Consider the following 27,160-nt stretch of genomic DNA (forward strand, 5'->3'; position numbering starts at 1 on the left):
TTCTTGCTGCCCATAACCTTTAGACTATCAAACGTATGGGACAGAGTCAACAAATAGTCACCTCTGTCGAAAGTAGAAACACACCCCTTTAGGGCTTTACAACCAATGGAGATAAAATAAAAAAATTTTTATCTGCCAATATTTTAGACTAGTAAACTAATCGTTGAAAACAGACCCGTATACAAAAAATTCAAACTCCAAATAAAAAGAATCGAAGAGGTGAGGTTGCGTGTCTTTTCTGAATTTCAACGACTAGAAGCTTCTTCCCTCAAAAAACGTTGTTTAATTTTACAACCTTTTTTAGGTTTTTGAGAATCCATCCAACTTTTTTGACTAAATGATGTTTCATAGTAGCATTAAACATGGGAACATATAAATATATGAGCATTTCCAAAAATGCAATAAACAGAAAGAAAAATAAATGCAATCCCGCACGGGTCAGACATACAGAAATCTGTATGTCTCTCCTTACGAATTTAGGTGAAGAAAAAAAGGCGTTGGAAGAAGCTTCTAGTCGGTTATTTTCCTTTTCTCTCGCGCGCGCTGAATATTTAATTAGTGTTTACATTATTTGATTGACAGTTTTATTATAAGTAATAACCGACTAGTTTACTAGTCTACCAATATTTCAGAATTCTTTCCCAAACGAACTCTGCATATGTTTTATGCTAGACGAGGACTCCGCAAATACACTCGAAAAAATTAAAAAACTAAAATCTTAGGTCCTTTCTATATGATTTCTTTATAATGTGAGAAATTTAAGACTTATTGTTAAAATATCAAAAAATAGGTAGAGCAAAGAAGAATATGACGTCACATATAATAATAAAACCTTTAAGCATCAAATAACAATAACTAATACTTCTAATATAATAATTTTACGAGGAAATAATAAAAGAGCCCTTGAGTTTCTAAAGGTTTTTAAATCTAAGTTTATTGTAGTCTTAAGAGTAAAATGCGTCCCAAAAAAATGGGTAAGGATTTCTGAAAAAAATTTAAAAAAATTTAAAAGTTTTGCACCAGTTAAAGGGACATAACAGTACTTGCGAAATTTGTAAACAAACTGTATGCAGCGGATACAAAATCAAAACAAATGTCACATGTCAAAATAAAAAGTCAAACCAAATATGGCTAGTTTTTATTGTTCAATTGTTTTACAAGTTTGTTTTGGACACGTGATTTTCATTGTTCTCTTTAATGACACGTGGTTTGCGCAATGTTTACATTTTACTACTGTAATGTCCCTTTAAGGGGTTTTCTTCAAAATTTTATGCTCTTTCCAATGGCAGATACCGGAGATATAGTCCGGTGAAATTAGGTCCCGGAGAAACCCGCTCTGAGGATGTCTGGTACTGAAAGGGTTATTGCATACTTTATAAAAAATGTATCCGCTTTTTTTGGACATAATGTACATACATGTTTTAATTCAGGGATGAATGTGATCTATGTCTTAGATATTCTCATCGCTTTCTATATTTTAACGGAAATGCAAGCTTTAAAATTTTATACAAAACCAAACAAATATAATGCTAATGAAGGCGTATAGTCAATCAGTATTTCGATGTAGAACCATAAACTCGATATACAAATATAAGGCCAGTTGAGTGAAAGAAATACATTAAAATTATAGAGAAGAAACATATAAATTCAACAAAAAGCAAATTGAGAAGAAAGAATTAGTAAGAATTGATCTTTTTGATTTTTCTAAAAAAGCGATGCATTGTAGGATGGTTTCGTGAGTATTACAATAGAATTCCCTCGAGGAATTCCTAAAAGAGATTTCTATTGTAATACTCCCGAAACAATTCCACAATGCATCGCTTTTTTAGAAAAATGAAAAACTCCGATAAGATCTATTGCAGTGTCACAAGTGTAATGTACGACGTGTCGGTACTAAATCCATCAGAATCTTGGTGGCTTTGGATCACGTGTAATCGAGGAAAGCCATATGTAACATCAATCATCCCACAACTAACACCACAAGGAGACTTGGTCGAATTTACTAGGATCAAATGACATCGATTGTCTGTATCGGTGAGCAAGCACTGGCACTTTATATTTCTTGAACCAAGCTATATCCACCATCGATTGGAGATTAAAAGGGGTAATCTAATGGTAAGTATTATTCAATGTAGGTAACTTTATAATTCCTGTTTAAGAAATTCTTCACCGACATCGAGTCGTGCAACCATTAGAGTATCACTTTCAAACAAATTCCGATCAAATATTTTACTTAGCCGGGATTATAAATGTCCATGGTATATAAAGGTCAGTGTGATCAAGTCAACAATGCAACATCTTTAGACATTTGACGTCATTTGATCTTAATAAACTTGATGTCTAGATTTTGGCGTTAGGGTCTGGGAATAGGATCTTGTCCATTCGAAAAATCCTTATACCACAAAAGTTGGTTTCTATCTTAACTTTCAGTGTATATGCATTTTTATCATTGATTATAGAAAACCTTTACAACCTTCTGAAGAAGTTCCTCCACTCGTCCAACTTTTCATTCTAATCATATTCATTATTCACAATTTCTAAGGGAACTTTATCATCTACCATCTTTAACATTCACTTTTGTTGTTGTTGTTGAGAAAGTGTGCAAGTGATAGTTTGGCGTTGTTTTGGGTCATCAGGAACTACCGATGAGTCTTTCGATAGCTGCATTAACATCTCCACCAGTTGAAATAAGTGCTGAAAAAAAGTAAATCAAGAACCTGATAAAAACAATAACTTTAAAAAAAGTAGTCATTTTGAGTCAATAGCGCTCCGCAACGCATACGTTATAATTATTACTTTTCACTTTTTTGACACATGTGCGAGTTGCAATCCCACAATTCAATACGGCTCAATTAAAGATACGTGAAAGTTGTTTTATATCTTTTGTCAAATGATGTGTTGGACGGTGAAAAAGAATGCGGCTATTATATTTTGATTTTTCCCTTTGTCAAATGATGTAATTAACGTGCGAAAGAGATTAACGCAAAGGTTGATGGGATTGAAACTCGTACAAACACAACGAGAGTAATGATTATGTCAAAAATGAAATCTTTTTTAGATTCAGCGCGGTGAGCTATTAGATTACTACTTAATGGGATAAATTTTGGCGGGGATTTAATTTCGCAGATGACACTATTAGAAGACAATATTTTCTCGATTCTGTGCCTTTTACTGCCAAATTGTGCATGTTGGTTGTTGAAATACGCATTATTTATTTGTTTATTGTACATTTCTTGAGTTTTGTATAAAAATATTTCACAGAAAACGTCTTTCCAAATTTCGATTGGAACTTAATTTCGCGGATGACACCCAAATCCGCGAAACCCGCGAAATTTAGAATTCGTTACCTTGAATATTAGCATTTCTGTCATGGAATCCCATATTAGCCAATTGTTCCAATTGAATTTGAAATCTTTGTTCTGGTGCTTGTGGTTGGACTCCACCAGCTTGTCCACCTTGCATACCACCCAAAAGTTGACTAAGTAGCTGGGCTTGCTGTTGCTGGTTACCTGCTGCAGGTTGCTGGCCCATACCAGTCATGAGCTGGCCGAAGAGTTGATTGAGGGGGTCACCTGTAGGTGCAGCAGGGGTGCTACCAGTACTGGGAGCTGTAGATGTAGGAGGCGATGTGGTGCTTTCGGTAGGGTTGGCAGATGGTGTAGCGGTTGAAGAAGCCGTAGTGGTGCTAGATGATGGAGGGATAGGAAAGCTGGGTGCTCCTCCGATTGCTCCAAGACTAAAAAACAGTTAAGTAAAGAAACATTTATCAGTGTATCATAGGCTTGTTTTAAATGGATCCCTTCTTTGGTAATTTAATTGAATTTCCCATTAGCTACTGAGAATATTACTTATGATTATGCGAAGGGACCGTTGACTTAAGAGCTGTAAAACTCTTTGCCTTGTGCTCCACACTAAAAACTGTCTGTGATGGGCAAAGTTCTCAGAAAAATGTAAAGTGTCGCTAAATCTATTCCGTCAAGTCGAGTCAGTCAATAGACGATATCGGATTTAGATAAATGCAAGGTATTCTGGTTTCTAGGGACTCTCAAAGGAATTATAATAGATCAATTATAATAGATTATAATTCCTTTGAGAGTCCCTAGAAACCAGAATGCATTGCATATATCTAAATCCGATATCGTCTATTCTTAAGCTGCTGGACAGTAAATCCTTGCAGGGGACACAACAGCTTAGCGAATCTGGGAGAAAATGAGATTGATCCTTCCAAACACAAAAGGAATGAACCTAAGTTTAAATAGTATAATCTAACCGAGAAAATAATCGTGCTGTCCAGATAACATTAAAACAAACTCTCAATCACAAACCTAGTAAAGAAATCAGGAGCTTCTCGTTGGATGGTGGCATATCCTTGTTGGATTTGTTGTAAAGCTTCCATAACACGTGGATTTGTCATAGCTTGCATCATGTTGGGGTTCGACATGGCTGCTTGATACTCAGGACTTTGCATCTGGATTGAAGGAAAGATGAAGGGTTTAGGAGGTTATGAGTCATACACGAGTAGGGACGAATTTCCATAATTGCTGGTGAAACTCTATGACTTATTGACAGTGGAAGTATATTCATTTTTCTAAAATCCAACTGTTGACTGCACTTATCGAGCACTCTTATTGTAACACATTTTACAAGGACAGTAAAAGTAAATATTATTTTGAACAAAAGCATTTTCAGAAAAAATTAAACAGCAACATTCAACACATGAAAAGTACAGATTGAACGTTGAAAACGACAGGTTACACATACCCTTTCCATCAGATTTGGCATCTGTTGAGACATCTAACAATAGAGAAATGAAGAGATATTTTCAGTTAGAAAAACATACAGTTAGTTGACGCATCATAATTCGATTTTCAAGTGGAATTGGATTTTCATCGAATACGAAAGAAAGAGAGTATAGATTTCTTAGGGTTCTTAGTGGTGATTCCCTGGCTGTCAAATATTATCAATATTTTCATATGGAAAAGCTTGTAAATCCATAACTAACTGACAATTTAGTCTAATAAAGAATTATAAAAGCAGATTCGAAAAAATCTATCGAGCTAAGATATTCAGAACAAAAGATTTAAAAACTTTTCGTCTTTTGCTCAGAATATCTTGGCTCAATGACAGTTCTTGGATTTGCTTTATTCTTTATTGATAACGATGATAAAAAAAGAAGACTAAGATACATTGTTAATTTTATAAATGAAATAGCTTTTCTTGTATCTAGAAATGAGGACAGTACTTACCAATTCGGCCATTTGTGGATTGTTGGCATACATAGGGTTATTTTGTAACATCTATAAAACATAAGATTGACATTCTGTAATTGTAAACTCCAAGATAGATCATATCGACTTGATTTCTTAGTTAGAGTGACGAGAAAACTTATTGAAATCGAACTTATTAAAAAGGTAAAAAAGACGAACGGATTGAAAAAATTCAAGAGAGAAATTTGAAATTATATTGTTAAGGTCGGTGTTAACGTATCTTTGCGTTAAGCTTGGTACTCACATATTTAAAAAATTGTTGTTTAACACTTAGTAGTGCGCGTTTAAACTTAGTTGTATGCGTTTAGTTAAACTAGCGTTAAACGCCACTTTTTTAAATACAGTTGACGCTCTCTTATTCAATGTAATAGTTATCGGACAGTTGCGAGCTTATCGGCGATCCAAAAAATATCTGCAATCTGATTGGTTAAAAATAGTGCAATATATCTTGTATTTTACATGTACAAAATATAAATTGATGAAAAGATGTTGTTGCATTGTAGCGGTAGCAGCAATCTAACGTCACTTTGCTACAAAAGTGCCCTGCGCTTTTTTCCAACACAAAAAGTGCATCTTTTTGGGTCACCAATAAACCAGTTATCAGACATTTTCTCGTACAATATGGAAATATTTCAATCGTTCCGGATTTTCCGTAAATATTGTACGGAAAAATCTCGGAACTCGTAAAATATTTCTCATATTGTACTCGCAACTGTCCGATAACTATTACTTATTCGATGATATTGAAAGCAACCGCCAACAAGAAACTCTCAATAACAACGCTTCACTTTTCAATGTGCTCCCTTATTCGATGAAAATATAATTCCCCTTGAAAATCGATTTGAAAGCGTCAATTACTGTATGCGAGTACCAAACTTTAAAGACTTATGTTTTTCCTGTTTTGATCGTAGAAAATGGGAATTTAAGTCAATTTCATACTGATTGCATGAGTTGTGGGTTGCTCATCATTTGACGCATGGCTTGTTGAAAGAAAGGAGACTGAGTCATATTAGAAGTCAACTGAGGATTTGATTGGAGCTGCTGGAACATACTCTCGATACCAGACCCCTGTCCAGGTGTGGATGTTGTTGACGTGTTTGATGTTGAGGTGTTGGCCGAACTGCGGTTAGCGTTACTACTGAATAAACTAAAAACAAGAGAAAATCATATGTTGGAGCATAGTTCAATGGTTGAGGGTGTGTAGAAAAAACATCGTTAGTCTCAAACAGAGCATGTGAACATGACAAACTACAGTATCTAAAATATACGACTTTACTACCGGGTGACCCACGAAAAAGTTCAGACGTTTCTCGACGTCTTGAGGCCGAACAAATGTCCCAAAGTGCTTGGAGTTTAGATATTTAGAAAGTAGATATCCTAACTTAAAATTTGAGCTATCACTTTTTAAATTTGACCAACTTGTTCTCTACTTATGAGCTTTTAAAGTCAAAGTTCACTTTTCGGAAAGTGTAAAAAACACGTAAAAAAGGGGTATCAAATTTGGTATTTTTAGACGTTTTTGATGTAAAGTTTTTGAAAAAAATCTGAAAAATCTACAAAAGCGCCAATTTTTATAAAAACTAGTCTTGTTTTAAACAAAAATTACTTTTAAAGGTGTTTTTATTAATTATTAATGGCATAAAACTCGTTAAATAAGTCAATTTGTAAGTGATTTTCTAATTGATTGCATAAATTTAATACCTCTTTTTTAAGTGTTTTTTACACTTTCCGAAAAGTGAATTTTGACTTTAAAAGCTCATAAGTAGAGAACAAGTTGGTCAAATTTAAAAAGTGATAGCTCAAATTTTAAGTTAGGATATCTACTTTCTAAATATCAAAACTCCGAGCACTTTGGGACATTTGTTCGGCCTCAAGATGTCGGGAAACGTCTGAACTTTTTCGTGGGTCACCCGGTATATTATCACACGACTGTGACAATTTCATTCCAAAAGGTATGTTTCTCAAGCATGAAAAAACAAAAAGCTTTATTCGATTCCTGCCGAACGGATTCAAAATGACTAGTCAGGCAATATATGATGATATATTGTTGAGTGCCGGCAATATATTGAAAAGTTGTCCGCAATATATTGTCAGCTCAATTTGCAATATTCCAACAATATAGGGGGATTGTTTACAGAAAGAAACTTTATTTTTATAATAAAGTACCTGCTATTTACTTCGTACATTACGGTCCGAAAACGATATTGTCAAATATTGTTCGTCAATATATTGTGTAGTCTAAGTAGCCCTTAATGGAAAGACTTGAATCATTCCTCGAGTACCTGAATGGGTTAGCCGGTGTGGTGTTAGTGGTGGCACTGGTTCGGGCAGCGCTCCCTCCCCATGGGTTTGGTAACGGATCGAGATTTTCCGTGCCACGTTGTGGATTTTCCGGTGTCGGAGTTGAATCAGCTAAAACGAAAAATTGAAATATTGGAAATATAGGAAACAGTAAAATGCTCAGGGGACTAATATTTTGAAGTTCTTTTTACTAAAATGTACTGATAAGTGGGATTCAGATATTCAAGTCAAGTTTTTGACTTTTAGCAAGAATACAATGGAATTCTGATGTAAGAACCCATTTTTAAAAATGGGGAAAAGATCTCAAACCATCTAATTAAATCATAAAGATTCACTTCGTACACATCAGTATCTCATCTATACCTGTCCGATTTTGTCCGAACTGTGATCGCATTTGTTCTTCAGCCGCATTCATCATAGGTTCTTGGACATCTGTGTACAAACGTCGAAGGGCGTTGAAACCTCCAGGAATACTCTTTAAAACGAAAGACAACAATGGTAAAAAATTTTAGTTTATAAATTTGAAAACCCCTACCAGCACTGAAGTCTCAATAAATTGAATCAATGAAAATGACGTTAGGCATTCGACGTTATTCTACCCCTGGTAAACACTAGCAAAATCGACTTTCTTTCACACACTTGAAGATGAGGAATGTTTTGAAAGACTTGACTTGTGTTTGGCATGACATTGTTGGTAAAGAGTCTCAAAAATGATATTTCCATCGCACTCCAAATAAGTGCGAAAGCACTAAAGATACTAATCATTATCAAAAAATAAATTTAAAATTTTGATAAAAAAGTAAAAGTAAAAAAAAATCATTTTGGTAAATTATGCAGTATATGAGACAATAAACCTCTTCAAATAATACTTCGCTGAGAAAGGAATCCATCTGAGAAGGGAGAACTTTTAACAATATTATCTTTGAATGATTGAGTGGAGAACCTTACTTCAAGATTGCTCATTGGCTCGACAATGTTAGTATAGAGTCTCAAAAATTACTATCATAATCACTCTTAAGATACCACCCATTACCAAAAAATAAATCAAAAAGCTCATCTCATGGGTCGACAATGTTAGTATAGAGTCTCAAAAATTAGTATATGTAATCACATGATAACGAGTGCAATTCGAATATAATTGCACGAGTGATTATGTGATTACGAGCTAATCGCACAATGGTTTTCACTACTTTTTCCCAGTTAGGAAAGTAAATTACAGAAATTATGACTGAGATTTTTATATTTTTCTCTTCTCTATGTGTCTTTCTTTTATTGTTGTTTATTGATTTTCTTTCTCACAAAATAAATTTTGAATGCAATTAAAACGTTCGATGCAAAAAAATGTAAGAAAAAACATTAAAATCAATTTTGTAAACATTGGCGCGGTATTGAAGAGTGTGATTAACGATTAATTGCTCTCTTTGAGGGCGTGCCAAATAAGAAAAAATAACCCATCGTGCGATTACTATTGTAATTGCTCTTAAGATACCACTCATTATCAAAAAATAAATTAAAAAGCTCATGAAAAAAGCTATTTTTTGATTTATTTAGAATGATTGAATGGAGAACCTTACTTCAAGATTGCTCATGGCTCGATCCTGGTTTCTCATCATTTCTTGCATCATTGCTGGATTTCTCATCATCTGCATTGTCTGATGGAATGAAACGAAAGGGAGGGAAAGATTCGTTATACAGTTCAATAAAACTCTCGCTAATTCGAACTCGAACGAACATTATCTGCGTGTGGAAAAATCTTTGAACAAAGGCTTAATCTCTCAGAAGATCGTAACGCAAAGCTACTCTGCTTTGTGCAATAGCCCGTTCTCGTTCAAGTCGTCTGCATGGGATTTATCTCCAGTGGCAGTAGGCTTTGGTTCTTGCAGCACGCTCAGAGTTTTTTTTCTCTTATGATTTATTCGAATTACAGGAAGATTCGAATAGAAAAAAAGCATTTCATTATAGTTTATTACTATCTTTGACAGTGATTGAATAATTTTTTTTTTCAAATCATAGAAGTTTGGGGGACGAGATGGGGTCTTTACAAGCTCTCGTTCGATTTGGTTGGTCGCTAACCAGTAATAAAACAATTTTGTTACTTTTTCTAAAGAACGCGTCATTTTTATTACTTCAAATGACCAATTATTAAAGTATCTTATAAAAATTCCTTTTCATCAGAAGTTTGGATTAAAGAGTCTATAACATCAATTACACAGGATATAATGATGCAGTTCCAGAAACATCTTTTACCATTCTTGATACCATTTAACGTATTTCTACTATTTGCTTGCAAATCAATTTTTAAACAAAGGAAAAAACTTTCTCCCCCTCCCGTTCCACCCAACCAATAATGTTACAATAAAAAACTTATCCAAATTGTGGCTGTCGACCGACCTGGCTTCTCAATCCCTGATTTGACGGCGGCCAGGAATTAAACCAACAATCCTTGGATGACAATTAATACCCTTGAAAACGTACCTGTCTCATTAAATCCGGATTGTTTAACAAGTGTGAAATTTCTGGGTTTCGCTAAAAAGAAATAAAAGCTAAAGTTGAGATCAGTAAAATCTTTTGAAGTATCCAGCTCCCAACCTATCTTTTAAAAGGGCCATATCAAGAACATAAAACGGTTGCATGAGGGTAAGGGAATTTTGCTAAAATGTAAGCAAGGAACAGATGTTCGTACCTCAACAAGTTGTTGCATTTCTGGGTGACTCATCATCACTGATCTCATTAAATCTGGATTGGATGTGATACTTTGAACAAGCGGATTGTCTAGTGCTTGTTGTAACATGTCAGGATTCTGCATCATCTGTTGACGGATTGAATCCACTGAAAAGTAGATTGTGAGTGAGTGATTTTAAAGGGATAATCAGATGGTTTGAGATATTTTGCCTATAGATAGCTTGTGGGATTTTAGGAAAAACCTCTAAATTTTTCGGTGTATTTATTTTCTTAACTCAAGTCATGCCACTTTGAAATCTCGAAAAATGGGACTTTTCAGGGACTTTTCACTTTTTTCTATTGTTTTCAAGCAAAGGTTCAAAATTTCAAAGTGGCATAACTTGAGTTAGGAAAATAAGTACACCGAAAAATCTAGAAGTTTTTCCTAAAATCCTAGAAGCTATCTATAGGCAAAATACCTCAAACCATCTGATTATCCCTTTAATAGCATTACTGTATAGAGGGACTAAAGGGACGTTCAAATCACTTTTTTGATGCAAGAAAAGCTTTCTTTAACAGTCCATGATTATAATTCTTTCATTATTTTGTTCAAATTCTTTGTGCCCTAAAAATTCAAAACTTTCGTAGCAATTAGATCACTAAAGCATACATGCACTTCTTTGTGTATGTTAAAAGCTTTAATTGCTGAGCAGTTGAGTAGAAACAACTCATATAAATAAAGCTTGAGCACTTGGTTAAAAAAAAAAACGATTTGAATGTGCAGATAAAATTTTGGTCTCAAAATTGAAATTAGAAATACAATTTGGCCAAATTGAAGGGTTGAAATAAATTTATAAATATTGTGCTTACTGTTTTGACCACCAAGTCCTCCAAGGCCACCCATATTTCCAAGCATCGAGCCCATTCCCCCACCAGCTGCTGGAGTACTTTGTGAGGTTGTCCCAGATGTGCTTGATGTTGATGAAGACGAGGATACTGGAGGCTGTAATAAAGATAGAAATAAGAATATATTATTAGATTATAGATACTTAAAATAAGAATTTATGTAGGCTTTGGTTTAGGGGGCATTCGGCTCTGAAGTTAAATTAAGATCGAATGAGTGTCACTGATATCATATATAAAATATAAAATACAGATCAAAAGTTTACAAGAACGCTTTTTTTTCAAAGGAAGAAACCTTGTGTGGATGCTATAAAACCTGCACGAAAAGGACTCAAATCTCTAATTCTTTTGTAGCCTATATGCCTGATGTCAACTTACAGGTGATCTTGCTGCTTGCGCTGCCTGGGCCTGAGCCTGAAAGAAAGGGTTAACCTTGCAGTTAGTTTTTCAACTTCTTAATAAAATAAGATTCATCAAATGTCTAAATATTTCCTGTTTTAGACTATTTTCTGAATAAATTTTAATTTTGCTTATAAATTCAACTTTTTCATAAAGATTGGTGAGGACTTAGATACTGATAGATGATATGATTTATAAATCAAACCTTGTTCTGGGATTTGATTACAAGATGTATTGTCAGACCATCTTTGATACCTTAAATAAAAAAAAAAGATACACATTGTCATTCAAAATTAATTCATCACTGGAGTAATACCTCTAATTTTAAATATTCTGCATTTAACTTAAATTTAGCTATTAAATTACACTGGGCTTCGTTCAATCCCTGTAGGATTGAAATAGCGGCTGGTTATTGGTCAGCCCTGGTGACCCTTCAAATCCCTTTCACGATTTTTTTCCTGATGGTCAAGACTTTTCATTTTAAATCCGATTCTACTACGTTTTCGGAAAAACATCCCCAAACTGGTTTCTAGAACCGAACATGGCTGATGGCTAGCCCTAAACATTCCAATCGGAATTCACGTGTGATTTCCTAAGTTGATGCCAAACATTGGTCAACCTGTCAGTGACTGATTCACAACAACCAGCCAGAAGAAAAAAACCTCATTTTAACCACTGTGATGTGATTATAATAATGACTTCAGAAGCAATACCAACAAGACAATTCAATTCAGTGGTTGTTTAAAAATCTATATCAACATAAATTAAAGACTCAAGACAACTCCCTTGCACTCGAATTTATGGCCAAACTGTCACACAACTTCAGCTTTTTGTCCCTGCAGATGGTGTTAATTCCCTTGAATTCCAATAAGGGATGAAAAAATAGCAACATATTATAATATACCTTCTTTCTTCAGCTGATCAGGGTCTTTTAAAATCCTTCCTCCAAAAATCAAGACAAGTTGTTCCACTGGTGCCTCAAACTTCACATGAACTGCTTCACGTAACTGGAACAAAATTAATGGAAATACTTTGAGCGAGAGTTTGTCGAAAGCTCTATAAAAAGTTGATCCTTCAGGCATTCAAGGGAGCTATACATCTGCCCATTTCTGACAAAAGGAAGTAATTGACGTGAAGTTGAAATTGAGAAAATTGACAAAGCGCGTTTTATGCTGGCATCGGATGCAGATGGTACATATCAAAAAATAAATGACTGATTATTGTTCTACTCATTGAAGATTAGTTCATAGCATCACTGCTTTTCTCAAAATGTTCATTGTTGCAGAGAAAAACAAGACCCTTGTTTTGCCAGTAAACCTCAACCAAAAGAAATTGAAGAAAGAAGTAACTGACTATTTTTCTGAAGAATATTTCTGACAAAAGGCAGTAAGTGATACCTTTTTCTGACAAAAAGAAGCAAAACAGTCATTTACTTCTTTTTGTCAGAAAACATTCTGCAGAAACCTGTCAGTTGCTTCTTTATTCAATTTCTTTTGGTTGAGGTTTACTGACAAAACAAGGGTCTTGTTTTTCTCTGCAACAATGAACATTTTGAGATTGGCGTCATTTTTGCAAAAAAATTAAAATTCATAAAAATGTCAGTTACTTCCTTTTGTCAGAAATGGGCAGACATAGTGTGCAAGGGGGTTCCAGGTCCCACCTGAAAATTCAGGTCCCACCTTATCCTAAAATTCCCACCTTCAGCCCAGACTCCCAGATCCCAGCTAAAAACAAAAAAAATATACTAATTTGAGGAACAAAAACAAAATTTCTTTACCGTAATATGAAGATGCAATATATTACATATGATATATTAATATGTCTATTATATACATTTAAAAAGCAGATATATTAAGGCTCTCAGCTTATGCAAAATAAAAGCAGCTCTATCTATCTATCTAAAATTAATTAAATAAAATTTTACTTTAACTTTTTCCAAAACACCCAAAGTCCCACCTAAAGAAATTAACTCCCACCTTAACTTGTTTCTCCCACCTAAAACCTGGAAAACCCCAAATCCCACCTGAAAAATTTCAACCCAAATCAGCAAAAGCCCCCCCACTATTCTGGGGGGGGGTGCACACTATGCTATAGGTATAGTCATCTGGGGTAATTGTGCGACAGTTAAAATATGAGGTAAATATAGGTGTTATTTTTATAAATCCGATGGACAGGATTTTGAAAATAGTCCTTCTAGCGATTAGAAAATAGTCTAACTAGATTTTTTTATGATGTTTCAACAAAAGTTTCACAAGTCACCATAAAAATCGATTTTTGTAGTTTTAAAAGGAACTTTTCAAGATTTAGTTTCAGGAAGAGCTGCAATTACTTTGATTATACTTTGACTGAATTCCAGATATCAAAATACTATGGTTTGAAATTAAAATAGTCTCATTATCAAACAAGGCACCTAATTTCTAAAAAGTATTTACCCCTTAGTTAACATAGCGTCAGCCTGGGTTTAGGTCCCAGGCAAAAATTACGTCCCCCCTGAGTTTTAAGTCCCCCCAAAGATTTATAAATTTTTTGTTAGCCCCCAGGACTTTTGGCCCTAGACACTTTTACAAAATTGATCCAGTAAAAAAGGGTTTTCCAATGTAAATTGCGTTCAGTTGTAAGTTAAAGATAATATATTTTGCACACTTTCTATAAAAATATTGAGCTGTGTGGGAAAATTTTTTCAGATTCATGAGCTTCAATTTGAGTAATTGAAGCCAACTATTAAGCTGAATTATTTTAGCCCCCACGTTAAGTGATGAGATTTTAGCTACCCCAAGTACATAGATAGGTTCCCCCCAAAAAGTGGTGTACTTCCAGCCCCCTCCTTTTTTGGGAAAGATTTAGGGTGTAACCCCCCCCCAACCAGCAGGGGGGGCTGACGCTATGGTTAAGTTTTAATGTTGGGGTAATTACATGACACTGAAGTTTGAGTTTGAAGAGTTTTTTTTTATAAGAAAACTACAAAATTGATTTTCTAGTTTCAAGGAATCCTAACTAAACTCTTTCAAAACCTGCAAAGGTTTGGATCTAAATATACTTCAGTTGGTCTAGATTGCTCTAAACAGATATTATTGATTGAAGTGTCTTATTATTTCACGAAATGGGCAAAAAGCTGGGGTAAAAATGGGACACTGTCACTATTTTTTTCAAAAGTCCTTTAAAAGATAGCACTTAGACTTGAAGTCATCAAGTCATTATGAGGATGCGAAACCTCAAATATCATGACCTTTTGGAAATATATCTGGATTTTTCAGTAATATCTTATACCTGTCTCATATTTTTTGTGAGGGTGTCTTGTAATTACCCCAAATTAGGGGGTATTTCTCTTAGCTAGTTTTGTTTATAAGATGGCTCTCCTGTCTTTCCTGCTCCTAACTCAAGTGTAAAATAAAAATAGACAAAGGATAAATATATAGGCTTTGGCTTTTCTGGTATTTAATTTCATATAAGTTGCAGAAAGACAAAGGCGCCCGTCGCTTCGAGGGTCACAGCGATCTGTAATCGGATTTATTGGATTAAAAAAATGTATATTTTTGGTTGTAAAGAAAATTTTACGATATTTAATGACAAGGATCTTTCTCTTATCCGATAAGGAAGATAAAAACAAATATCCAGTGAAAATTTGAGATCTCTATCCCTTCCCAATTGGGAATTAAATCGATTTCAATTTTGAGGGATGTAAAGCGGGATGTAGTTGGATTTTGAGGGATCTAAAATCAAACTTTTCAAAAATTTCCCGCTTTTCAATAGTTTTTATCAAAAAAAAAATTGTTTTCAAATAGAACACATACGGGCTTTATTGACGCGAAAAATAGAGCCATTTTAAAAAACAGTACTGCACTTATTACAAAAATAAACTCTTGGTTTCGCCGATTTTTAAACATTACTCTAAAGATCGCCGTGGGTGGTAACCCCAAAATGCGTTAAATAATCTTCCCAAATAATCTTCCAACCAAAATGACATGGCTCCGACTGGGGTTCTAGGTCCCCCCCGCCAAATTTAGGTCCCCCCTGAGAACAAGGTCCCACCCAGGCTGATAAAATTTTAGGTCCCAGTATAGGGGAAAAATTTTATGGCATTCACAAAGCTCTATTTACATGTGTGCGCACTTTTAGAGAATGCAATAGAATGTCTTCATTTTTGCATTTTAACCCTTTAAGTGCCACGGTCATTTTTTTGCTAAGTTTTTTAAAGAAAATTGCTAGTTCAAACTTAAAAGGCTTATATCTCCAGATCTAGAAGGACTTAGAAGCTTGTTTATAGTCCGTTGGATAGCTTAGAGTCTCCTCTTTCTTTTAGGTGTATTCCGCGCCGCCCGATTTAGGCGCGAACCTGACTGAATGATAGAAAGGTGCCGAGTGGTAAAACTTCAAACTAATTCGCTGGAGGACAGAATCAAGTTTCTCAGGACCAAATTTGGCTTCGCCCTCCTACATAGCCCATGTCTGATATATACGACATTGACACTTAAAGGGTTCACACTTTGCATGAAAACATAAAGGTTTAGAGAAATTAAAAACCAACATAAACTAATGCAAGATAGAGCTCCCCCCAAGATAGAGCTCCCCCGCCTGTCAGGAAAAACAAGCAGCTCCCACCTCTTTTATGGCAAATTTTAGGTGTAGCTCCCCCAGCTCAGGCGCGGGGGGGGGTGCGAGCCATGTGATAAGTGTCTAACCTTTTTCTTTTTTCCTGCAACATCCAAAAGAGAAAATGATTAGCCAGGTCCATTTGAACATTTGAACATTTCAAATTTTTCAACTGTCACTTTCATTTTACACCTCACTGATTTTAGAAAATTAATTAGGGGATAATTTGTAATAATTCGAATAATTATAATGGCAGATTCACGATGGCTAAACTTCATAACAAAAAGCTGTAAATTTAAACGCTGAGAATAAACTCGCTTTTTTTACAGATTAGATTTTAAACCTTATTTATTGAAAGAATAAAGCAAAAAAACATTCTGTAATAGCGAAATTAATGAAGAAAACATTGTACATAGACTGTTAATACATATGCCGGAGGTCTGATAATACATAACAGCCAACAAAATACAAAAATCCAAGTCATTTTCAAGCAAACACGACCACTTCTGCTTCTCCCGGCAGCCATTTTTCTTGTGCTCCAATTTCAATTTTCGAAACTTAATGTTTACATACCCTTGGCCTTTTTAACTAAAAATATAATCTATATATATTAGCACTATCATGTTTGAACAAGGTTATGCTAATACAAGCAATGGCCAAAAGTTGAGACGAGCCGTGAAAAAGCAAATAGAGACATTGTTGAAGGAACGTTTAATTTGTTAAACTTGCAGTTTCTTTGTTGCTTTCTAATCATTATATTTACTTTATAACGTTTATCAAAAAATTATCCTTTGAAAATTCCATCAATTCAAAAATTGCACTCCGAAAAGATAAAATAAATCGTAAATGCAGAAACAATTAATTACATCATTTCCGCGCGCATGTGTTTATGTTTATAAAAAGTGCGCCATTATGAGATTCTAATATTAATTCGAATTTAATATTTGCGGTTCAATGGTTACACTCACTAAAACTAAAATTGCGGAAAGAAACTTTTTCTTAAATAGTAAACACGACCGCGTATTCTATGTTCACCTTCTTGAACATTCAAATAGACCCATCTATCTGCTGAACAAGGAATTCGAGTTTTTTCGAGACTGTTCCTAACTGAAAGGATACAAGGAGATATATACACAAAGACTAGAGGTATAACTCCAACATTAATCAACAACAACAATAAACTCCAACATTTATGTCTTCTCTTTGCTTGACGGTCAGCACTATCACACTGCCCTTAAATTTTTGCAAGTGGTTGTTTTTTTTTGTGCAGCTATACCGCTAACTGCTCTAATTTGGGACTATCTGACAAAACATGGGATGGCAATTCGGCCATCATTTCACCGAACCTCAAAGTCATTTGATTTGAGTAACAGTGTATTAAAAAATACACGATTTCTCTTTTGCACCGAGTAGGCTTTTAAAATCGAAATATGAAAAAAATTTGTAGTAGAACACACGTGAGTGTCTAGAAGGAAGAAAAATAAATTAAATTGGCAAAACGATGGAGCGTTTGACGTCACTTGCGCGGCAAGTTATCGGGCGATAGTCGGCAGGCGTTCTCTAATTTAGCGACTCTAGAAGTCACGCAACTTTTGTTGATGTCAAACCAAATGTTTCATTTTTCTGTGAACTTTGAACCCTTCCAACTTTTTTTCTATGTATGCTAAAGCGTTCTGGTTTTTACTAAAAGAAAGCCTGTGATCTTATCTTTCCAGCGGTATATAACACTGTGGATACGACTACATGGCAAATTGGTAAAGTGCCAAACGTTTTTGCAACATTTTCAAAATTGTTTTCCGACGGGAGAAAAAAAAGTTGCAACTATTGATGAACAAAAAAAATGTTCCTGGAAATGGAGGGAAACGTAGTTGAAGGCTGAAACTTTGTATGTTTATCAGAAAAAGGGTGAGATTCAAAAATCACATTCGCTAATTTTAGTTCTTTCATTTTCATGTAGTTTTTTTCACTTTTTTGCTTCTTTAGCATGGGAATGTCCCAAAAAAAAGTTTTTATTTCTGGCAAAATAGACTTTCTTTTCATTTGGGGTTTCTCCTTTCAGAAAAACTTATTCTTTACTTATAACTTTTTGTTCCTCCATTTCAAGAGGCCCCTTGAAAATGGGTCCTACCACCTTTTTTGACTCATTTCAACCTTTTCCAAGCTGCTTTTCTTCAAAAACAAAAATAAAACAATGCAATGTCTTTTTTCAAAAAAAGATATATCTTTCGCTACTTTCATAAATATACTAAATATTTTACAAATATTTAATATAAGGTAGTTAACTGAGAAATGGAAAAAGTCATTTTTTTATGTAATAACTTTTGAAATATTTAAGATATGTCAATGAAACTTTCCACAATGGTAGTAAAACTATTAACAATGCAAAATATGAAAAAAAAATCTAAAAATAGCACAGACGGGGGTGATACTGATCAGGGGGTCACGTACTATAATTTTCTCCATACAGGTTTTTAAAGACTTCTAAAACGTTTTAGCAAAAGATTTTTGTTATGGTGGTTGGTATTGATCAAAGGCAGAGGATGAGTGAAAAAAAAAATTTAAATTCTTTTCCAGGGGGTCTGGAACCTAAAAATCGTAATTTTTGAGATTTAGAACCAATGACAAATTTTTTTGAATTTTTTCTTCACTCATCCTCTGCCAAATGGTACAAGAAACAACCCCTGAAAATTTCATGGAGCTAGCACTTGTCAATCCCGAGAAAAACCTGCATAGGCGTTAGCAAACCCCCGGAAACGCGTTTTGAGAAAATCAAGGAAAAAGACAAAAATGCGTATTATTTTAAGCTTGAAAGCTCATTTTAAAAGATTTCTTCACTGAATAGTCATCAAACCATACAGGTTTCATAAATCAAAGAAAAGAATTTCATAAAAATTGATAAATTATCCAAAGACTAACAAAACCATGTTGCGCTTAAGTCACGTAAACATAATAATTAAATAGCAAAGTTTGCGGTGATCTTGCGAAAACATCAAATTTGGGTGGAAACTGCCAGAAAAGTGTGACCAAATGTTCATTAATAGTCCAGGGTGACTCTCTGTAGGTATAAAAACTTTTCTGATGCATATTTTTATCCATATAGACTTGAATTGACAATGAGCGGACTGTAGCGGACTTGACCGAAAGCGGTTTGAGTGGCAAGTGTCAGATGACAATGCGTGTCTCGAGAAGTTACTTCCAGTTCATTAAAAAGCACATTTCCATCTTTGTTACATCATGTCGTGCTTGGAAATATCTCATTTACATTTAATTTCACTACAAACATTATGTCAGTCACTAAAAGCGCGTTGTTGATGCCCAAAACAAAATGGCGACAAATTGAAAGTTTTTCGCAGAAATACTACAACATAACCAATGTAAAACAACTTTCTAGCTTCCTTAGAGTCTATTCTTCATTTAAATGAAACATTTCCATCAAAGAGATTAAGTTTTGATCTAAAACTTGCCAAATATTCTGTAGATTCATGCTTACAGCTCTGTTTTTCGGTTTGTTTTGATATTTTGCGCTACTGAGGCTACCATCTTTAATTTTAAGGATGACGTAATGCTACGGGAAAAAACATTTTGACGCTCGAAAAGGGCGTAAAAAGAGCTTTCTTTTGGCGTATCACATTGCTATGTTCCAGCCAAGATTTAAGAAATAAGTCCTTAGCAACGGGATTTTTTCCGTTGCTAGGGCGATTTTTCAAGCACCCAGCAGGATAAAAATGCTCACTGCGGCCTGAATGATAAAGATATCGCTCTGAAATTTTCAGGAGATGTCCAGAAAGACCTAAGGATCTTGAAACTTCCAAAAACCAAAATTCGACAATTTTTTCGATGATTTTCCATTTCTCAGTTAACTACCACCTTAAATCTCTTTGACAACAAATTTGTTTTGATAACTCCACCAAGTTTATCAATCATACTTTCTGTTATAACATGTCACGATAACTTTCACTGATACAGTGCTGCAAATAGGGAAATTTCAGTTGGCCGGTAATTTTTCTAGTGTAACGAGCAGGGGGTCTGGCGGAACCATCTTTGTAGTCTGTTATTAGATTGACTTATTGGATTATTAGATTGGCTAAACACCTATTTTAATGAAGCGCTATTAAGTATTAATCTAAGTCTCTAATCTTCAAATTTTAACCGGACAAAATGAAAAACTGAGCTTCAGAATGGCCGGTAGAAACTATGAAATGACCGGTAATTACCGGTCACCGGCCGTTATTTGCAGCACTGTGATAGGGCGCCCTTTTAAACTTTTGTTTTCATTCAAAATGACCGGACGCTGAGGCGAACCCGAAAATTGTTTTGTTTCAGGTCCACCGGCCGGGTGAAAATTTATTTTGTCGTCACCTGGCCGCATTTTTTTTCGTACATCATTGTTAGGGTTAGGGTTAGTTTGTTTGTTTGAAAACTTTTGTGAATCAGTTTTTGAGGTGTGTGATTTATCGCACGTGATTTTTTATATTCTACTGTAAAATGCACGCCTAGAAATCACTTAGAATGAAGGTTTTATACTGATCATTGTTATAGAAATGAAATTTTATTCATCTCAAACTAAACCCTGCATTGTTTTGACCACAGCTCCTGTCACTCCAATTATGATTCTGATCACGTGATATAGCTTGATGTTTTGACTTTTTTCAACCAATGAAATCGTTTGTTTATACCACACTAAAGGCCTTTCTAGATTACCGCGTAAAAAAACGGGGGTCAACATGAACTTTAAAGCCTGCTGCGGTAAAGGGAAATGGTTTAGAAGAACCAAATATATACAAAAAGGTTTTAATATTATCCAAATATTCCAAAAACAAGTGACATTTACATGGTTAATCTTTATAAAGTTTGATTTGACGGTTTAGTGGAATTTTTGGATTTGTGAGAAGACAAATGTTATTGTAAAAAAAAGTCATTTGGAATGAAACCTTGCTGGTGGCTGTTGTAGGTCTGGTGGAAAATGGATTTATTTCTGAATGTAAACATTACTACAGCTAGAATATATTTTTTATTTTGACAGACAAATGGTTCAAGGTTTGTTTACTTCTTATTTTACTGTGCATTTCTCTGTCTTTTTCTGCTGTAAGGTGATTGAAAACTCCTGACTTTTTGTTTTTGTCAGTGTTCGCTCCGCAACCATAATGAATTTTTTTTTCGACGTCTTGTCTGTATATACTGTGCAATTTATTTCGTGACCTCTACGGAATCGATGATTTTGCCTGAGAGGAACAGCTGTGATGTTGCGTCAGATACCGTGAGATTGGGTAATTTGCATCAGTGGTGGCAAACATGCATAGCCCTCAAATAAAAGACATGGCTGGTCATCAAAATACAACTACGCAGCTCCACTCCGCTCGCAGCTCTACTCTTTGATTTAACTTTGTATTTTAATGACCAGCCAGGTCTTTCATTTGGGGGCTATGCATGTTAGCCTCCACTGATGCAAGTTACCCAATCTCACGGTAGTCCCGAGTTGGAGCAGTTGACCGTATTTTTCAAATTTAAGCCATGCAAGCTGTAGCCAGACGGTGTCAATCGAACAACTTCGAACAAAAATCACAATCGAACCAATCAAACGTAATCGAACGAGATCGAATAATTGCGATTCGATTGTCGAACGTAATCGAATCTCAATCGAACGGCCAATTCCTGGGTAATATTCGATTGTGTTCGATTGCGTTCGAGTAAGGTTAGATTTGTTCGATTAATAGTTGACTATGTTTCATTGATTCGATTGATTGTCAATTACATTCGATTAATATTCGATTTCGTTCAATTACAATAACGTTCGATGAGTTTGATCTCGAGTTTGATTGCGATCAAATTAAATTGGATCACTCCGTTAGAGCTTTTTAGTGTGGGCGGCCGAGCGCTTAAGTATCGTACGACGAAAGCAAATAAAATCTAAATATCAATTGAACGTAATCAAACATAATCGAATACAATCGAACGTAATCGAACATAATCGAATACAATCGAACGTAATCGAAGCAATCGAACAGCAAATCCTAGGTAATATTCGATTGCAATTCGATTGCGTTCGACAATCGAATTGCAATTATTCGATTGTGTTCGATTGTGTTCAATTGATTCGGCGTTCGATTCATTCGATTGACACAGTCTGGCTGTAGCAAAATTCATTGACTGATGATGCAAAAGCAACGAAGGCAGTTTATTTTCATCAGTTGATCAGGGGTTTTTTGTTTGACATTTTGGGGTGTGGGTGGAAGGGGTAAGGTTTTTAAACGTCAATTAATGTTTTTCTAACCTAAAGTTGATTTGTGAGTGACCCATAATCCACCTATCAAAGCTCCAAGAGCAGTATAGCTGTGAGTGTGTGGGAGTGAGAGGGGGGGGGGGTCTAATAAAAAAAAGTGAAAGAAAATTTTTAGTTTAACAATGATATGATAGATAATCAAAGACCTGGCTTTGGAATTTAACACTCAATTGATGAAAGCTACAAGGTCTTACGTCTTTTACAGTTGCATCCTCGGAGACTTCAACGACATCCTTTTTTGTTGCAGTTTTTACAGTAATTTTCATCAGATTTGGAGTTTCTTCGTCCGCCATTTTGAGTGAATGCTGACTTCATAAAAAAGAAATTCACTCGCTCGGTAGCTAGACTATTTCGAAATTCGAGTTACTTTCACTTTCGTTTATATCTAGCAACTCGCCAACTCGCCAAAAGTTCCCGAATCTTCCATTGATTTTCCCGATTCTGAAACACAGGGAAATCGGGAAAACTTTATTTTTTTAACGCGGGAAATGGAAATGGATCATCAAAAGCACGTGGTCGTGAGAGTAGGTATGTTCTTACATTTTCTCTTTTCTTGTTCTTAGTAGAACCTGCAAGGCAAATTTATAAACTTTAAATATTTTTACAAAAGGCAAGGGTTTTTTAAAAATGAAAACGCTGTTTTGTTGGCAATGAGGCACCGCGCACACATCGGAAAACACATATCTATATTTCTTCTCACTATATTGTTTTTTTCCAAACTAGTACAGTAAGTGGTCCATCTTAAAACCAACAGCCCTGCCTAATTCCGACACCTCAAATAACTGTTATCTAGACGTTCGCGCTCGATAGGATTGATCATCAGAACGGCTTGATGACGGATCGATATGTAATCGATGGATTACTTAACAATCCGGATAGGAGATCGATAGAGGATCGATACTCAAGATTTTTTTAAGCTTTTGATTAGTTATCGATCTATCATCGATCTTTTATCGATCTTATCGACCCTATCGACTCATACTCGATTTACGATCGATAACAAATCGATTAACGATCGATGACAAATCGATTAACGATCGATGACGAATCGATATACTGGATTGAAATACTAGCTCGATAATGGATCAACGAAGAATCAATACTCAAAACTTTTTAATGGCTGAATCTTCCATCGATCTCCTATCCGGATCGTTAAGTAATCCATCGATCACATATCGATCCGTCATCGAGCCGTTCTGACGATCGATCCTATCGAGCACGGACAGTTAGGGAAACCATCCAGGATCCTGCCATTCTATAAGCCAGCAAAAACTAAATGACACTTGTAAACTTAAGTTTCTTACCATTTTCCATCGAAAACAACCAAAAACATTGCTACTTCCCAAAGCCGGAGATCAAAACAAATTATCTTCCAAGATTATGGCGCCCTTTTGGATCTATTGTTAAGGCCATCTAAAATGGTGGAAAGAGTTGCGGAAAGACAAAGCGAGCGCTCGCTGCGTCGAGGGTGGTAACGCCAAAACGCCCAATATGATCTTCCAACAGAAGGCGAGTTAGTTGCCGCGCGAGTTACGTCATGCACTCCACCGCAGCGCATAACGAAGCGTGTTTAAATGAATATCATTAATTATAAGAATATCTTATGTGCTTACTTTCAGTAAACTTTGAGTTCTTCATTGAAGATGAAGAAGATAAGAAGATAAAAAATGCGCTGGATAATTTTCATTGTAACAGTTTGATCAATCATCGCTGAAAGTTTGAAAAAGTTTTTCCGACGCAAAAGAAATTGTCAGCCAATTAAAAGCACAGTGTGCTTATACTTACTATGTTTGCTACATCGTCTAGGCTAAAAAAAGTGCGAAAAGACACGAACGCCATTTTTTATTGAGTGACGTTATGATTTTTTTGATTGCGGCTGCGTACAGGAACTCGCCAAATGTTCCTAACTGACAGATGTCTGGTGTTATGAAAAAAATTCTATATGTTTTGCTTGTGTTTAAAACGTTAACAAATTTATGTAAGAAAAAATTATTTTTTGTATAAGAAGCACAATCATCATTTTGATCAGCTTGAAACAAAATAAAAGAGCCATTTCATACTCAAACTTTCATGTCATACTGTGAAAAAGTGAAATACATGTTTCTCTCAAGATTGTATACTGTTTTAAATACCATCCAAACCAATCAAAATTTGATTTTTAGAAATTCCAGTGATATCACTATGATTGTTAGGTATATATACACTAAAGTTCAAAGCTCAAAATTTAGGAAATATTTTGTAAAAAGATTTCATTGTTTATGATAAGTCACGCTAGTGTGGCTAACTGAAAGAGAATAGTTAGCTGGAAAAAAGAGCTTATACCCCAGTAACAAACAACTGCTTATTATGATTCAAGGAAAATGAGATTGGCACCTTTCCAGGTCAGAACAAAAAAGCTAACAAAATCATTGATAATGCTATTACAGACAAAATTTCTCCCCAAGAATTTCAAAAATTCAAAATTAAGGTAGGAAAAAATTGTGAAGGTGGGGGATATGTTTCTAGAATTTAGCTGGGGGCTATTTTCCTTAGCCCCCCTGAAAAATGTTTGGGGCTGGACCCCTCTGCACACTATGTGAAAATGAAGTTTTATTAGCAGTTAATTGTAGGAGTTTTGAAGAAAACCGCCCAAAGAGAAATACCCCAGTATTTCTATATATATTTTGTATATATTGCACCAGGAAAATGTTTCGCACTTTGAATGAATTCAATTTTCTCAAGTTGTACGAGTTTCCACAAATAAAAATGCTTAAATTGTCAAAAATTGACTTATTATTGTTAGATATCATTTTCTCATATTTGTAGAACTTGAGAAAATTAAACTGAAATTTTTATACATTTTGGTGGTGTACCCCAGTTTTTGCAGATTTGCTCTTAACATTTAGATTTAAAGGGTTGTCTGAGCAGGGGGGGGGGTCGGTACTAAAATCTCAGACATCATGACATTTAGTGACGTGGTGGTACTGCAAAAAAGCTCAAAAATAATTTTAGTACCATGTGTACTAAAATACCAAAAAGGGTGGTCCCTTAAAGAAATATTTGAAAAATCTTACTATTTTGTTCTAAAATCAGCCAAAATGGAGCATTTTTTTAACAATTTTGGAAAAAAATTTATTTTTTTTTCAGGAATTTTCGAAAAAATCTTTCAGAATTTTTCCAATTTTTTAAATATTTTTAAAAAATATTTTTATGTACAGTTTAGCACAGTTTAGTAATAAAATTATATTATTATGCAGATTGATGCGCTAAATTCGACTAGGTTTGTAACAATGACCCCATTTTGGTAAATTTAAACCCGTAAAAGGGCAAAAAATGGGTGCTATCTATGTTAAATTGCTCAAAATAATTTTAGTACATGTGTACTAAAATAACATTTTCGAAAAATAGGTGGGGGTATGTCAAAAATTAGCGAAAATCCTTTTAGTACTCATGTATGTCTTACATTTTAGTACTGACCCCCCCCCTGGTCTGAGGCATTTTTACCCATTTCTTTGCAAAATAAAATAAAATATGAAAAACCTAAATGTATTAGGGACAGTTTAAAACATTGACACCCAAATTTGGCTAGTACTTATTTGGGTACCTAAAAAAAATTTGCAGACCGAAATGAACAGTCGGAAAATCACTGTTACAGCCTGATTCTCTAAAACATTAGAGAAGGAAATAAACATTCATGGTCAGCTGAATATTCTTGCGTCAGGTTGTTATAACAGGTTTAAAATTTGATTAAAATAAAATAGAATATGCACTTAAAGGGTTAGTTAGAAACTCTAATATGACTGATGTTTATTTGCTAGTAAATAGGTGTGTCTTTTTTATTTTAACGGACATTCTGTTTGTTCTTAGGTCAACGTCACATTAGCATCCAGGGAGGTGAAAGAGGAGCTATTGAAACAAGATGATAAAGTGTTCATCATTATCTATACATCAGGATCTGAAATCAGGTAACGGAAACTATTTTTGTTACTGTTTCAAAATTTTTAATGGAAGGACTGACCTCATCTCTTAAGGCATGTTGTTTTTACTTCAGAACTTGTATAAAATCACTGCTTGTATACTAATAAAGTAAATTAATTAAGAACTGTGCCACTTAATATATCAAAAACAGCTTGAAGACTCTGCAAGGAAATTGAGAATCTCTATGACGTACTGTTTGCAATCTAGTATTATTATTAGTATTAAATTTGATTTAGTTTTCTCATTATTCTTATAATGTCTAAATTCTGCTTCTGTGAATTTTTTCATATTCTGGCCATTTTAGATTTGAACTGTTGTGCATGTATGGATGAAGTGGAATAGAATGATTAATTGAACATGACCTACTAAGCTCGTAAGTATTTTCCAATTTAAAGAATCCTGTTTAACAAATTGTAAAAGTTCTGATTTGGTTAACTTAACATTTGGTTAAAGGTTTTATGTTTCAATAAGTGTTTCCGTTTCATATCAGACACATGATTCATATCAGGATGGTGTCTTCCTATTGTTAAATTGTGCTGATAAACAAAAATGTTTTTCTTTTCCTCTTTCTGACCAATCTTTCTCCATGTCCGTGTCAATCCAATGTGAAAAAGTATGCAAATTAACTCTGATTTAAAAACAAAACCTTTAAATTTACAAGAAATATTTTAAACAAGATTAACTTTTAATCTTTTTAGAGGAAACTTTCTAAGCCTTTGTGAAAATCTTCCATAACCTTCCATACAGTCTCTGACCTAATTTGTGACTCCCCAAGCGATCTGGAGTACACAAAAGTCTGATC

At 34.7% G+C, this 27,160-nt stretch overlaps 1 protein-coding gene across 2 annotated transcripts; it reads right to left on the bottom strand.

Annotated features, from left to right (window-relative positions):
• Window positions 1-1,448: 1,448 nt before the first annotated feature.
• LOC136808459 (ubiquilin-1-like) lies at window positions 1,449-22,728 on the bottom strand. 2 transcript variants are annotated; one of them, XM_067064992.1, is made up of 16 exons: window positions 22,596-22,728; window positions 12,436-12,538; window positions 11,737-11,786; window positions 11,511-11,546; window positions 11,100-11,232; window positions 10,252-10,397; window positions 10,044-10,094; window positions 9,143-9,220; window positions 7,932-8,043; window positions 7,550-7,679; window positions 6,207-6,414; window positions 5,247-5,297; window positions 4,762-4,794; window positions 4,326-4,468; window positions 3,348-3,736; window positions 1,449-2,694 (listed from the first exon to the last, which is right to left on the bottom strand). In XM_067064992.1, the coding sequence occupies exons 1-16, from the start codon at window positions 22,692-22,694 to the stop codon at window positions 2,633-2,635; spliced, it is 1,824 nt and encodes a 607-aa protein (XP_066921093.1). In that variant the 5' UTR covers window positions 22,695-22,728; the 3' UTR covers window positions 1,449-2,632. The 2 variants fall into 2 exon arrangements, with proteins under 2 accessions (XP_066921093.1, XP_066921094.1); XM_067064993.1 differs by lacking the exon at window positions 5,247-5,297 and having other exon boundaries at window positions 2,540-2,694.
• Window positions 22,729-27,160: the final 4,432 nt, after the last annotated feature.

Source organism: Clytia hemisphaerica, unplaced genomic scaffold (genome assembly GCF_902728285.1).
Source record: "Clytia hemisphaerica strain Z4C2 unplaced genomic scaffold, Clytia hemisphaerica genome assembly, whole genome shotgun sequence".
NCBI classification, from domain to species: domain Eukaryota; kingdom Metazoa; phylum Cnidaria; class Hydrozoa; order Leptothecata; family Clytiidae; genus Clytia; species Clytia hemisphaerica.